Source organism: Capricornis sumatraensis, chromosome 9, assembly GCF_032405125.1.
Source record: "Capricornis sumatraensis isolate serow.1 chromosome 9, serow.2, whole genome shotgun sequence".
NCBI lineage: Eukaryota > Metazoa > Chordata > Mammalia > Artiodactyla > Bovidae > Capricornis > Capricornis sumatraensis.
Genome location: NC_091077.1, coordinates 107944507 through 107960267, shown reverse-complemented (window position 1 = coordinate 107960267; position 15761 = coordinate 107944507). Strand labels below are relative to the sequence as shown.

The 15761-nt window shown below is 41.7% G+C and overlaps 1 protein-coding gene across 1 annotated transcript in view; it reads right to left on the bottom strand.

Moving 5' to 3' along the window:
* The window catches only part of MAN2A1 (mannosidase alpha class 2A member 1), a 197526-nt gene that overhangs the window by 68568 nt on the left and 113197 nt on the right, over positions 1-15761 (bottom strand). Inside the window, exons 11-12 of the mRNA XM_068979768.1 lie at positions 13146-13260; positions 11964-12031 (exon numbers count right to left, since the gene is read on the bottom strand). Coding sequence (XP_068835869.1) covers positions 11964-12031; positions 13146-13260 — 183 coding nt within the window. The remainder of the gene's footprint in view (positions 1-11963; positions 12032-13145; positions 13261-15761) is intronic.

Here is a 15761-nt window from a genome sequence, read left to right as displayed (position 1 = left end):
ATCCCATATAATTAAGTTCATATACATAATCTTACTTAATTCCTCAAACAAATGTATGCAGCAGGGACACACCCAAGGGAGAAAGAGCTGGCACTGAATAAATACGGACAAAATTGAGATACATTTAATAAACAACACAAGAAGACACCATGTTTGTCTGGATCCAAGTTGAAAGTGAAAGAGAAGAGACAAAAATAATCACAGTAAGCCCGTGATTTCCTGTGCAAACAAACAGACTTTTAAGCGTGAAAGGGGACACTAGATGAAAACCTAGAGCACACGATCACTTCCAAGCTGAGGCCCAGGTTCCTGGCCTGGGGAACTGGATGAGGATGCGAAAATTTTATCACAGAGCTCGGGACCACAAACCAAGTTCAGGCAGAGGGGAATTCCAGGTAAACACACTGAGGCAGAGGAGTGGAGCCGCCCGCAAGGCCTGCGGGCGTGTGGGTCTAGGCGGCCCGGCACTTCTCAGCAGAGCTGCTGTGCGTTTTTTGAGGCAGTGGGGCAGTGGCAATGAGTGACGGCAATGGGGAGGAAATACCACTCTCACCACAAGCTCCTGACTTTGAAAGCTTCCCAAGGCAACACGGCCGTTTCTAAGGTCTCCACATGCTCCGCTTCTCTGCCTCTTCCAGGTGTCACCATAATTCGAAGCTGTAGCTCAATACACCATTAGCAAACTGCCTTCACATTACAGAAATTCTGCCAAAACTAGGTGGGAAATTCTGATCCAGTTCAGTGATCAAATTTACAATAGTGATTTGGATTTTCACTATGTCTAATTATTTCCAATGCCTTCTTAATTTTGATGCACTTATCAGTCAGGTGAGTTAAGTTTAGCAGGAACATTTTTTAAATTTCCTTTTTAAAAGAAGAAAAGAATATCTGTGGTATGCTTTATAAATGTTTTCATATTTGAAAATGCCTCTTTGTTACTTTCACATATGAAAGATAACTTTGAGTAAAAAATGATTTCAAAACTCCACAGACCTGTTATAGCGCAGAAATCTAAGTCAGTCTAGCTTCTGTGCCATATTACACAATATCTGTCTTTCTGCCTGGGTACTTTTACAAAATGTCCTTTTCCTTTTAATTGAAATAAGGTACCAAGATGCACTAGGGGTGACTCTCCTTTCATTTACATTACCAAGAACTCAGCCCTTTTCATCTACAAAGCAAGGCCTCCTCAGCTCAGAACACTTTTCATTGTATCTTTGATTACTGCATCTGCTAACATTTTTCCTACAGAAAACCCACGATTCTTCTGCTGAACTCTTGTCCCTCATCCCTGTCACTGTCCTCCTTCCCCTGCATTCCTGAAGAGCATCTCTTTCTTCATGTCGCTGACACACCCTTTCACCATGTCAGCTTCACTCCTAAATAGCACTAATGAAGATTCTGTCCCTCTCATCCTAACAGTCTCCTCATCTGACACCCCCGCTCCCCCTTTCTATAGCATCTTGCCATTTTTGTCTTCCACTGTTACTTTTTCCTTAGGGATTATGACTCAAACTGAGAATTACAAAGAGTTTAAATTTTTTTTTCCTGGTCTCTGTAATAAACTATTTTAACATAAATTGTTCTTCTCAGTCTTCATGTTACCCCAATTTTCAGAATTCTGTAGAGCTTTTTCACAAGCTCTCCTATGGTAATTTCCCATTTACTTCTTATAGAAACAGACATCCACCTAGATCCTGTGTGTGAGAAAGGTGCCTCACGGTCTTCAGGGCAGTACTGGCTCAAGTTCCTCTCTTGTCTAGAGTTAGTTACTTCACAAATATTTGTTGATCACCTGTTATTTGCCAGGGCATTCAAAAATAAAAGTTCCCTGCACTCATGAAGCTAACATTTTAGCAAGAGAGATGGAAAACCAGAAATAAAGGAAATAATCAGTTTGTTCTTAAGGCCTGAAGGATGCAAAGAAGATGCAGCGACAGAGGAAAGAATGAGTGAAAGGTACGCTCTCAGGCACAGGGGCGGCCTGACTGACGCTCCCGGAAGGCTGCTGCGCAGGGGGCCGCCGTCTGCAGCGACGGGTCTTCTATACCAGCTCTGCTGCTCTGGAAAAGCACAGGGCTTCTTCCTTCAGCACGCAACGTCAGGTATTCTCCTGGCCCACGCCACCGACAGCGCTTCCCCCGAGCAGACCCTGTGCTAGGTCAACGCTCTATCACCGGCTCCCCTATTTGCTCCTGCCCACTTTATTTCTGGCAGATTCAGTCCCCAAATCGGCTGTAAAGTACAGGCACAGTGAAACCCGTCAATGTGATTAAGGCTGGCTATAGCTCTGTTAACTGAAAGGGTTAAACCTGACTTGAAAAGTAGAACGTCTTAAAAAAAAAAAAAACAACTATTTATTTTTAATTGAAGGATAACGGCTTTACAGAAGTTTGTTGTTTTCTGTCAACATGAATCAGCCATAGGTATATCTTTAAGGACATCTTCCATCAGTCATCATTCTGCAGACCTTCACCATAAAAGACTTCATCATAAACCATACAAATATGTCTCATGCCCCAGTCTACTGATGCAAAAGCAAAGCTTCTGCTTTGATTATGGGATCACTAATTGGCATTCTATGTCATATTTTCTGCATAACCACGGAACGTGAAGTCACTCAGTCGTGTCCGACTCTTCACGACCCCATGGACTGTAGCCTACCAGGCTCCTCTGTCCGTGGGATTTTCCAGGCAAGAGTACTGGAGTGGATTGCCATTTCCTTCTCCAAGGGATCTTCCCAACCCAGGGATCGAACTCGGGTCTCCCACATCGTAGACAGACGCTTTACCGTCTGAGTTTCTAGCCTAGTTTTTCTAAAGAAGACCAGGAATTTAAATACTCAAAAATATTCGGCAATCTGAGCACAGAGCGCTTCTACATCTTTACAATTTCTTCCCAAACCTTCTGTAGGCGTCTTGTCCGTATTTATCGGTGACTTACCGTTACTGAAAATTTCCAAATCACTCAACTTTATGATTAAACCAACTTTACACTTAATTCATCAGTTTAATAAAAATCAGATCGTGAGAGAACAGTAACAGGAAAAACTGACTGGGGAGTAAGTAACTGCTTTCAGGTGATCCCACGGTTCAGCTGAACTCCTGGCGGGGGAGAAGCCCCAGCCGGCTAGCCAGCGGTCTGTTGGCAGCAAGGGCAGGTGCCGTGGGCACAGAGCACCCGTTGGTCTAGCTGGCCAGTTAAGCGGGATTTGTAAACAGAGACCTGAGGCACGGAGGATGAAAGGGAAGGACAGCTGCCTCTTGAGCTACAGAAGGCAGCACTCTTTCGTCCGTTTCTCCTGTACCAGAATCTCAAAGCCTTGTGCTCTGTGCTCAGCCACGTCCGACTGTGCGACCCCGTGGACTGTAGCCCGCCAGGCTCCTCTGCCCATGGGATTCTCCAGGCAAGAAAGAACACTGCAGTGGGTTGCCATTCCCTTTTCCCGGGGATCTTCCCAAACCAGGGATCAAACCTGGGTCTTCCACACTGCGGGTGGATTCTTTACCATCTGAGCCACAGGGGAGCCCCTTCAAAGCCTTGTGGGTGGACCTAAAGGAATCAATCTCCACGCCTGCTTTTAGGAGCCTGCACGCCATTTTTATTTCTGTTTATCACTGGCTGGTGAGCAGGTGCATTTTTCAGTCCAGTGTGACCAGCACTGCAGTCTGCAGTCATCTTAGACTGCCGCAAGGGTGCCCGTCAGGTCAAGGCTTCGGTGCTCCTTTGATTGTCCAACATCTGAACTTTAATAAAAACCCAGAGTCAATTTCAGGGTTCCTAGTCAGTCACCATATAAAATCAAAGTGTCAATATAGGTCAATGTGAGATTGGAAGAGTATTTTAGGAGCTAATACACATCATTCCTGATAAACTAAATAGAAATATTAGAAGTAGGGAGAACAATGTGAGAAAGGCGGAGTCTTTCCTCCTCTTCTCTCCTCAAAGATCTGTTTTCCTTAAAAGTCAGGGAAACAGCAGGCCAGTAAATGACTGATTTAGAACGGCAAACTCTAGACAAGGTTATTTTATTTTGCTTATCAGACATGATTGTTCCCAAACCGTTCCGACTACTAGGCAAAGAAGTTTTAACACAAAATGTACCATGTGGAAGGTGGTACATTTCTTCCAATCCCCTAAGAAACTTTGGTTGTTTAAATAATGTACTATATTCCACTCAGTCATCTGGTTAAAACATCCTCTCTAAAATAGTCCAGATAACAAACAGGCTGAAAAGTGTTTCTGGATAATCAGAGAACTGGTCAAGCTACATCTTAAAAACAGTCAACGTCAACAAAACACAACTCAGATGGAACGCAGATAAAAATACACAAATACCATTCAAAAGTAATTAATACTTAAACAGAATAGTATCTCAGAGGAGAGTCTGGGAACTCCTCCTTCAAGTCCAGTAGTGAACACTAATTTGCAAACAGACTACTGGAGAAGGAAATGGCAACCCACTCCAGTATTCTCGCCTGGAGAATCCCATGGACAGAGGAGCCTTGCGGGCTACAGTCCACGGGGTCGCAGAGAGTCGGATACGACCGAGCGACTTCACTCACTCACTCACAGACTATGCACTTAGCACCCAGACAGACTTGGACTAGGCCAGCTCATTCGTCTCCAGGACTGTTGGTCAGGGCCCCCCTGGGGCTCAGGAGTAAAGCATCCACCTGCCAATGCAGAAGACGTGGGTTCGATCCCTGGGTCAGGAAGATACCCTTGGGAAGGAAATGGCAACCCACTCCAGTCTTCTTGCTGGGAAATCCCAGAGACACAGAAGCCTGAGGAAGCTTCAGTCTATGGAGTTGCGAATGAGTCGGACACGACCATACAACTGTCATTAACAATTCCTCCATTAAAGACAAGTTATAAACTAGTTTTCTAAGCAAGGGTTCAGTGTCAGAGCCTAGAGAATCGTGTATTCTATTATCACCTTGAATTCCCTTGTGATAATTATAAAATGTAGCCATTTCCAAGGGAAAAATAAGAAACAAAAAAAAACCTTCTTGATTGTATCCATTTATTTTTCTGCTCACTAATGTGAAGACATTTCCACACTAGCTTTCTAGTACACGACAAGACTTGAGCTCGAACCTCATAAACCATGAGCAGCAAGCACAACCCTCACACTAATTATCACTGTTAACACTGCTTCATCTCCCCCAAAGAAAAAGCCAACATTCCAAACAAAACAATTAGGCTCTGAACTTGGTTTCTTCACTTAAAACTTATGTTTAAATAACTGGTAGAGATGTTAGGTACTTCCTTAGATATATTCTGATTTTATGCTCCAAAATCCATCAAAAAATGCTCCAAAGCCTTGAACCTCATCCCACTAGTGGAAAACTACTATCAGAATAACCGTGTCTGATGACAATATTAAACATACAATGGCAAAAACCATGACATTATATCACAACATTATAAATCAATTTTCCTCCAATTAAAAAATACAAAATGCAGAATTAGGCCAATAGTCTATGTCAACAACAATAGCAAAACTCTTATGACAAAGTAAACTCTTTCAGGTATATGGGTGTATCTTTTGAATCCATTCATTCTTTAGAGACCCCAAGAATGCAATCCCAACAAAGTCAACTCTGAAGAATGCAGTGGTGCTAAGATGCGATGCCAAATTTGTCAAGTCTCATGGTATTATACTCTGAAATCTCAAATGAACAGCTGTCTAAATGCTGAACAAATTTAAAGTATATTGAATTACTGCTTATTTTTATTTATATTAGTATTTAGTGGTTTGGGAGTCTTCTGCCACTCAGCCTCCAAATGTCAGATGAAAGATTCTATTGAGGAGAAAAATACCAGGATACCACATCTTCACATAGAATGTGAACCATATTCTATGCATCTGTGGTATCTGAAGTTTAATCTTTTCTTCAAGCAATAATACAATGTGTTGTAACACATCTTTGTTAAATTCTCACCATGCTATCACACCACAGGCACAGCGGTGGACATAAAGGAACCCTCCAGGAGTTTAGTCTTGTGGGACACACTTCAGTTACACCGGCAGAAAAAAGCCAGCATCAACCCCCAGTCACACGACTGAGCTGCGCCGGACCCGCCTGGACGAGACGCTGGGGCCAGCACCGGGCCAGCACCATGACGGGATGAGGCCCCGGGTGTCTTGGGAGGAGGGGGCGTTTGTTTGGTTTTGCCCATGGGAAACACGTGAACTCTGAGGCCAGTGTGAGCTGTGGGAGGTCCTCTCCCAAGCCGCTGCCATTCTTTCCTCTGTGTCCCTACATGTGCCTCCCATCAGGCAGTGGAGAGTAACCACCACCCCCCCTCACCCCCCAGGTGGCCTCCCTGACTTCTCGACTTTCGAGTCTAGGTCTGAAGCCTTGCCATTTCTATCCAAGTAACTTTTTCAGAGTGGCTTTGGATAGACTCGTCAGAGAGCTGAATTATAGTTAATGATCTAGGTACAGAGAAAGGCCTAGGGACAGTAAGCTATTACTGTAGTTCATGCAAAACATAAAGGATTGGTCAAAACCAAAAGCAATAGAAAGAGAAGAGGATGGATGTCAGAGATGAGTAAAGCTAAAATCCAAAAGACTCTCTGATTGATGACAATTCAGGATTAAGAAAAAATAAAAGTCAATGTGGGTTCTGGCGCTTCAGAACCTAGACAGCGGAAAAGAAAATGATGCTGTCAATCAAGGTCCTCCAACAAATGAATGGCAACACTTCAAGTGAGCGGGGTATTGAGTGCCTGTTCTGGAATTCTGTCCTTTTTAATCTGGCTGATATTCTGAAGTAACCTAAGCCTAGAAAACACTGATTTCCTTTTTGTCTCCACATGGTTAATGCTATCTTTTCTACTTAATTCATTTTTTTTTTCCTGGCCAAAAATGATGTTCAGTTTAGTTCAGTAGCTCAGTCGTGTCTGACTCTTTGCGACCCCATGAATCACAGCACACCAGGCCTCCCTGTCCATCACCAACTCCCGGAGTTCACTCAGACTCACGTCCATCGAGTCAGTGATGCTATCCAGCCATCTCATCCTCGGTCGTCCCCTTCTCCTCCTGCCCCCAATCCCTCCCAGCATCAGTCTTTCCCAATGAGTCAACTCTTCACATGAGGTGGCCAAAGTACTGGAGTTCAGGACTCCTAACTAATGAATACTTTTCTAATAATTGGAAGCATATAAAGGTAAGTTCGTAATAGTGATTTCAAACTAAAAACTTATCTACTTGAAAAAGGTAAACTTTCGGATTCACAGACGCCAGCTCGTACTGTTTTGACTATACTTGTGCCTTCGGTGTTCAGTCGCTCAGTCTTGTCTGACTCTTGGTGAACCCAGGAACTGTAGCCCGCCAGGCTCCTCTGTTCATGGATCTCCCAGGCAAGAATACTGTAACGGGTGGCCACTTCCTCCTTCAGGGGGATCTCCCTGACCCAGGGATCAAATCTGCGTCTACCTGTGGATTCTTTACTACTGAGCCACCAGGGAAGCCCTTTTATTACATACTTGGTGGCATTTCACAGTATCCACCATTAAAGAAAGTTCCTTTATGCCCTGCCAGGCCACACGGCTTGCAGACCTGTGCTGTGTTCACGCTGTCCTGCCTGAGCAGACGGAATACTGAGAGGAGACTGAAATCTCCTTGTGTGTCTCAGACTTTCAGCTTGCAGCCTCAGTCCCTAATCTTGTTAAGTCTTTGTATTAAATGTTCTCACAATTGGCTTCCTTAGGCAGCTGTGAACATAAAGAGAAACAGCAACATCTCTGTGTATTTAAGAATTAAGGCTAGACCATTTATGACTTGTTCAGGGTACCCTAACTTTTAATTTGCAATTTCATATGCTTTCTGTACAAAAGCTAAGAATGTATTTACTATACAGCTCACATAACCTTGTGAACTAAATTAGGCACACGGGCAAGTGCTATGTCACTTTCAGCAAATCATGGACTACTTTACATACTCACAAATGAAATCATATCAGGTTATAGCTATAACTAATGCTGCCAAAAGCATGATCGAATTCATTTTACATGTATTATTTAAACTGCATGGGTTTAGACCAATGTTTCTGAATCTTTTGTCAGAACTGCCGACTTAAAGCCTGAGCAGCACAGACGAGAGCGCTGACTCCCAGCACCTGCAAAACAGATCCAGAGGCTCTCCCGCTTTCAAGGGCGCCAACAGGCCTCAGTCTTGACCGACTTTACCAAAAGAGCAGCAGCTCATGTAATTTGTGGCTAACAAGTAAAAAGTGGATTTAAAACCAAAAATGTAAGTGGTTTTATTCATGAGGTTCTAGAGTTCAAAAAGTACAGTAAAGATAAAAAAAGAATCTGACAATCCTAAGTAATTTCCAACACACTTAACTATGGAAACAGTAGCACTGACATTTGGTACAAAAGAACTCTAAAGATATAATATTAAAATGAAGAACACTATTTAAACAGAAACTATTTAAAATGAAATATCAAGAAGTGCCTGTTTTCCTAATAGACTCAAAAAGTCTATGCTTATTTTTGTTCATTATTAAAGCTCAAAAATATATTTATCCTCAATTAATAGGCTTCTGTCTTCTTTCTCTCTCTAGCATCAGGAAAGCTTGAGTCTCACTCACAGCTGGCCAAGGCAAGGGCTGCACAGAGAAGAGACACCACAGAGCGTGGCTGTCCCCCCGATCCCGGCACAGCCCACCTGCCCTGACAGGCGCCCAGGGAGACAAGGGGCACGGGTGGAGCGCGGCTGTCCCCCCGTCCCAGCACAGCCCACCCGCCCTGACACGCGCCCAGGGAGACGAGGGGCGGGGGTGGAGCCCGGCTTCCTAAGAGCACATAGGTCATTCTCAGTCAGCAAAAAAGGAGATCTGCTGCCACCAGAATAGGAAAAGATAAAAAAGGTAATAGATAAGAGGATTACGCCTAAAGCCAAGTAGATTTACTGACACCACAGTTTATTAGGGACACAATATATTAAGAATTGCCATACAATCCCAAATTCATCAAGACATTACTTAAGACAAAGCAAATGTTTTATAACTGATTCTTCTTTCAGTATCATTATCCTTTCATCCGAACTATGGCTTGGCTATATGAAAGCTTTCAAGACTTTAGCAAGACTAAACTTAATACTTAAATTTTCTTTTCAAATTAATCCCTTCTTTTTCTGTCAGCCAAAAGAGATGCTAAGTTTCTTTAGTATTACTTTAGTGACGCCCAAGTATTACGGAAATATACCCTTGCTCTAAGGTGTGGCCTGAACCTGCTGCGAGTCCCTTCGCAGGGAAGACGTGTAGTCAGCGAAGGCTGCAGTCTGTGTGTAACCAAGCTCAGCTCGCCTAGCAACTGCGGAACTTCTGCAATCACTCTGATCCCATTTATTTTAAAATACCCTTATTAAAGTGTACCTAGTGAAAATAATGCATTACACTTCACAATTAGTCTTTTATTCTAAAATTTATGAGAGGTGATATTCAATTTCTCAATTTAGAAAATAAAAACTTATATTACCAAACTATAAGGTGGCAAGAATACACAGAAGAACTGTACAAAAGAGATCTTCATGACCTAAATAATCACGATGGTATGATCACTCACCTAGAGCCAGACATCCTGGAATGTGAAGTCAAGTGGGCCTTAGGAAGGATCACTACCAGCAAAGCTAGTGGAGGTGATGGAATTTCAATTGAGCTATTTCAGATCCTAAAAGATGATGCTGTGAAAGTGCTGCACTCAATATGCCAGCAAATTTGGAAAACTCAGCAGTGGCCACAGGACTGGAAAAGGTCAGTTTTCATTCCAATCCCTAAGAAAGGCAATGCCAAAGAATGCTCAAACTACCGCACAATTGCACTCATCTCACATGCTAGTAAAGTAATGCTCAAAATTCTCCAAGCCAGGCTTCAGCAATACATGAACCGTGAATTCCCTGATGTTCAAGCTGGTTTAGAAAAGGCAGAGGAACCAGAGATCAAATTGCCAACACCCGCTGGATCATCGAAAAAGCAAGAGAGTTCCAGAAAAACATCTGCTTCTGCTTTACTGACTATGCTAAAGCCTTTGACTGTGTGGATCACAATAAACTGTGGAAAATCCTGAAAGAGATGGGCACACCAGACCACCTGACCTGCCTCTTGAGAAACCTGGATGCAGGTCAGGAAGCAACAGTTAGAACTGGACATGGAACAACAGACTGGTTCCAAATAGGAAAAGGAGTACGTCAAGGCTGTATATTGTCACCCTGCTTATTAACGTATATGCAGAGTACATCATGAGAAACGCTGGGCTGGATGAAGCACAAGCTGGAATCAAGACTGCCGGGAGAAATCTCAATAACCTCAGATATGCAGATGACACCACCCTTATGGCAGAAAGTGAAGAGGAACTAAAGAGCCTCTTGATGAAAGTGAAAGAAGAAACAGAAAAAGTTGGCTTAAAGCTCAACATTCAGAAAACGAAGATCATGGCATCCGGTCGCATCACCTCATGGCAAATAGATGGGGAAACAATGGAAACAGTGTCAGACTTTATTTTGGGGGGCTCCAAAATCACTGCAGATGGTGACTGCAGCCATGAAATTAAAAGACGCTTACTCCTTGGAAGGAAAGTTATGACCAACCTAGATAGCACATTAAAAAGCAGAGACATTACTTTGCCAACAAAAGTCTGTCTAGTCAAGGCTATGGTTTTTCCAGTGGTCATGTATGGATGTGAGAGTTGGACCATAAAGAAAGCTGAACACCGAAAAACTGATGCTTCTGAACTGTGGTGTTGGAGGAGACTGCAAGGAGATCCAACCAGTCCATCCTAAAGGAAATCAGTCCTGAATCTTCACTGGAAGGACTGATGTTGAAGCTGAAACTCCAATACTTTGGCCACCTGATGTGAAGAGCTGACTCATTTGAAAAGACCCTGATGCTCGGAAAGATTGAAGCCAGGAGCAGATGGTTGGATGGCATCACCAACTCAATGGACGTGAGTTTGGGTAAACTCCGGGAGTTGGTGATGGACAGGGAGGTCTGGCAGGCTGCAGCTCAAGGGGTTACAAAGAGTCGGACACAACTGAGCAACTGAACTGAAATGATACTGTGTATCTGGGTACTGACTGATTGATACTTGGGATCACTTTAAAAAGATAACTTGGTTAAATAATTCTCAATAAAAACATAAAATGTTTTTTGTAAATCTAAATTAAATGTCCCATTTTTAGGTTGACTGAGCACCTTTCCCATTTAAAGATAAATCTACAGTGTGAAAATGAGGCAGTTTTACAAGCACAATGATAGTTATCTAGTAAACAATTTACAGTAGGAACACTTATCTTCTAATAGTAATTACGTATCTTCTTCCATTTTAAAATACATGATCAGAGATGAATGAAAATAAGGTAAGTAAATAGAAAGTTAATTAAGAAAGAATACACTCTAAAAACTAATCAACATTATTTAAATGTAAGGTAATTTTTATAATAAACTACATATTCACCACCCCACGTTAAGTCTCTGCTAAGAACTATCCTCACACAGTTACGTGGCTGTCCGCGTCCCAGCCAGCGCTGCGTTAGCTGCTAGCACTCAGCATGACCCCGCCGAGGCTTCCGCGGTGGTCCAAGGGCAAAGGTTCACCTGCAACGCAGGAGACTCAGGCTCCAGCCCGGGTGGGGAGGACCCCTGGAGCAGGGCATGGCAACCCACTCCAGGACTCTTTCCTGGGGAATCTCACAGACAGAAGGGCCCGGTGGGCTGCAGTTTATGGGGTCGCAAAGGTTGGTCATTACTGAAGCAACTTAGCACACACACACATGCATGACACAGCCATGGGAGAAGAATCCACTCTTCAAAACAGGTGTTTTAAATTAATAAGCTGATTAAATGAAATACTGTCTTAAAATATACGCTGGATCCAGAGCAAAACCATGAAAATCCAAAAAGTCAAGTCACAGAAGTGGTCAAAGTTTATGAGAAATAATGCTATTTACCTTGGCTCTGCACTCAGACTTATTACATGTTTTTGTGGCAGAGAACTTTGCGTTCTTTGTTTCAAATCCTAGAAAAATGAACAGAAGTTTTTATTTTACTTTTAAAACAAGTTTCAAAATTAGCTGTGTAATAATACCTTGAAGAAAACATGAAAAGGGCACAGTAGAAAAGAAAAAACAACCCTCTTCCCAGCTACATAAAGTCCATCCAAGTTCAAAGTAAACAAACCTTGTGTCTATGAATGTGTATCGTGCATTTAGATTTTAAGCACAGCATATGCTAAAAGGGACGAGAGTCTATAACGGGTAGTTCTAATTAGTAACCGAACAAATCAAATTTCTAGAGACGATTCTGCAGAAAGTTTCACTATGTTTCTTTTGTGTCACATGCTTCGTATCTTTAGAAACATAAGCTTGATAAATAAAAACAATTTTTAAATATCTGAGTTTCTAAGCAGAAGTGTAAAGAGGACTGCAATAAAACCAATTTTGAACCGTTCGTCCTTGCTGTAGACACCAAGCTCTTCCTCTCAGGGCACGGTCTGTCCCACTAACTCATCCGAGCCCAGCGAGCTAAGGCAGACATCGCTCAGCTCCACAGAGGAAGGAGGGCCCACAGATGCAGAGGAGCTCCCTCCGCCCTGCAAGGAGCAGAGGTGAGACCAACAGCTAACCTCCCGGATCCTCAGCCACTGCTCTGCTCTCCTGTGGCAACACTGCCCAGAGCACTGCCTGGACTCATCCTCAAACCGGAAGAAAATTTAGGATCATTCAAGTGGAAGTGCAGCAAGAACAGGTTCAGGACTTACGGCAGTTCACGCATCGAGGAGCTGTTCATTAAGGCGAAGGAAAATGACTAGTATAAAGTCTAGTTACCTTACAATATCATCTCAAGTGTTCTAGAAGTCTGAATGTTTTGCACACCTTGAAATAAGTTCATTATTTTATTTTTCATGCTTAGATTTTGTGGGAAAATACACACCAAAAATCAAATAGAGACACACTTACAGGAAAGAAGAAGCACAACTAGTCTGTATAAAGTGATACAAATTATTTCAAATCATTTACAAAGAAATAATTATATTTCAATGTCTCTTTTTATTACGCTTCTCACTCCCTTTCCCAATCCAAGAAGAAAAGAATCACTCATTTTTATTATGAAAATAGAAGATATTAACTAACCATTTCTAGGAAGGTATCCGAAGAGTAAGAGTCGTATAAGTGTTTGTCCTTCAAAATAAGCAGCAGTGCAGAATGTCCAATTATCTTCTTTAAATTCATCAGTGAATGAAAGAGTCTGTGAACCAAAAATGTTACTCATCTGAGAAGTGATTCAAACATCAGTATACAGTATTTTCATAGCGATCAGACTTGTTGCCAAGGGAGAGAGGAGGGGCGGATTGGGAGTCTGGCATTAGCAGACGCAAACTATCGCGCATAGAATAGGTAAACAACAAGGCCCTACTGCATAGCACAGGGAAATAGACGTACTATCCTGTGATACGCCACACGGAAAGGAAGATTAAAAAATACGTGTAGAACTGAGTCACTGCTATGCAGTAGAAATTAACACACTGTACATCAACTAATCTGTACACAATATTTTCAGTTGTTTTATTTATGGCCAAACCACCATCATCTTCATCCTATATTCAAACTAAAGCCTATCATAAACCTATGATGAATCTCTACCCTGAATGAAGTACTTAGGGAAAAAAGTTAACCAGAAGGTATCACTGGTAACGATTCATTTAAGTAGTAAACTTTCTGGACACAGTTGAAACACATAAACTTATCCGCACTACTTATGTTCTCCATGAATATCATACTAAATAATAACAATAGCCAGCACGATGACCCCAATAGCTCTAAAGCATTCTACCAACAGAAACGAGTTGATGTTTCACTTTAGAAAAACCTTTAACAAGCACTGAAATAACAGCAAAAGAAGACATGAGATTAACTCTCATTCACAAGAAGATTCAATCAGTACACACACTTCAAAGAGTTCAAATTCCTAAAGAATTCGAATAGATATTTTGTTGAATTTAGTTTCATGTTCTTGTTCAAAAGAATTAGAAAAAAGTTTCTCTCAGATCCAGATAACAAAATTGTCTTTGTCCTTGTTCTATTTCTTTGTCACTGAAATTCTTAACTGTATTCAAACTGTGCGTTTCTGTCTGAGGAACAAAAGAGATGCTTATGAATTGACTGATTCAAGTTCCAATCTAAAATATAATCTTGGAACATTACCAGCTATTGGTGAAGCACTATACATAAGAAAAAAGACTTGCCTTTTTTTTTTTTTCCCCCCAAAGTCCCATCTTATTTCTTTAAAGATTTAGAGAGCAGGTGTCCCTAAGTAAACTCATAATGGAGAAATTGGTAGAGAAACTTTTATAGTCATTCTTTCAATCAACCCTCGGATGCTTATAGAGGGATTATATTATTTTCCCCAACACAGAAAGCAATTTTGGATCTATGTGTTAAAATATTTTTGTTGATATTCAGCAACTAAATAATTGTACAAGAATTAGATAACTTCAAAGATGTAAGTGATCATAATCAGTAAGTTATTAATTAAGTACATTTACATAGTAAATCTGTAACCAAAATATTAAAATCTGATGGACTGGAGTTCAATCATCCAGCTAAATTTCTCATTTCTATTCAAATATTTTACTAAATAATAGTAAGTGTTTTCATAAGACTAAGACCATATATATGAAAGAACACAATTCAGTTATGAAAACAACTCCTTCAATCTAAGTTTATTTTTATTATCTACATGGCTATCTTTATGAGGTTATCTGAACCTGCAGAATAAAAGTCATGTTCCGCACCTGCTGAAATCTTACTATTAGTGTTTTAAAGAGTCCTAGTTAAACTGAATAAGTGCCATGAATCAATGTCTGTGTCCTGAAGGCACATACGTAGTCTTCTTCTGAGATGAGCACTGAAGACAGTGCATTTCCCAAACACTTTCTCAAGATGCATAAAGCTATTTTGCTTAAAACAAAATAAAGCTAAACCCAGTAAATAAGTTTGGGGAAAACTGGGACAAACAAAATTTTATACATTTCAACACTTCATCAATGTGGGATTAAAATCTCCTCTAATTTCCTAATCTACCCTTATCATACTATGGAACAAGTTTAGCAAACATTGCTGAGGAGTCAGTTTTTAGTTTGTTACCACTGCTGCTGTTCTCATGATTGTCATTCAATAATTTAGACTACACGTTAGGAGCCTCATTCTCACCCTCTGTTCATTCTTTTCTCCTACCTACCTTTATTACAATTTAGCCATTGGCAGAATTCTTAATCTCTCTGTAACTGACCTCATTACCATCCCTTCTTCACACAGTCCCAGGGATTCACTTTTACGCTAAACATCCAGCAAAACACTGCCTATCTAATTCAGTTTTGATGCCATGATTCTTATGCCATAATTAGAATCACCCTCCAAATATGCCATGATGTACACGTGCTCTCCGATTTATAATTACATAAACACTCAGTCTACTGCTGAGAACATGACGGAAGAATCACCCTGAGGAGGCAGAAGAGAGGGCTCACAGGGCCTGGAGCTCTGACGGCCTGTGCGGCTGTCACACCTGAGCACAGCCTGGAAACGTGGAGGCGGGATGCATTCAATTTCCAGGTACTATCACTAGCAGCCAAAGTCGGCTCCTAACGCACACACTGGTTCACAGGAACATCTCTGCCAACATCCGAATAAACAGGAGTCAGCAATCCAAGAACGAGAAATCGCCCTAGACTAGCTGCTCCTCTAGTT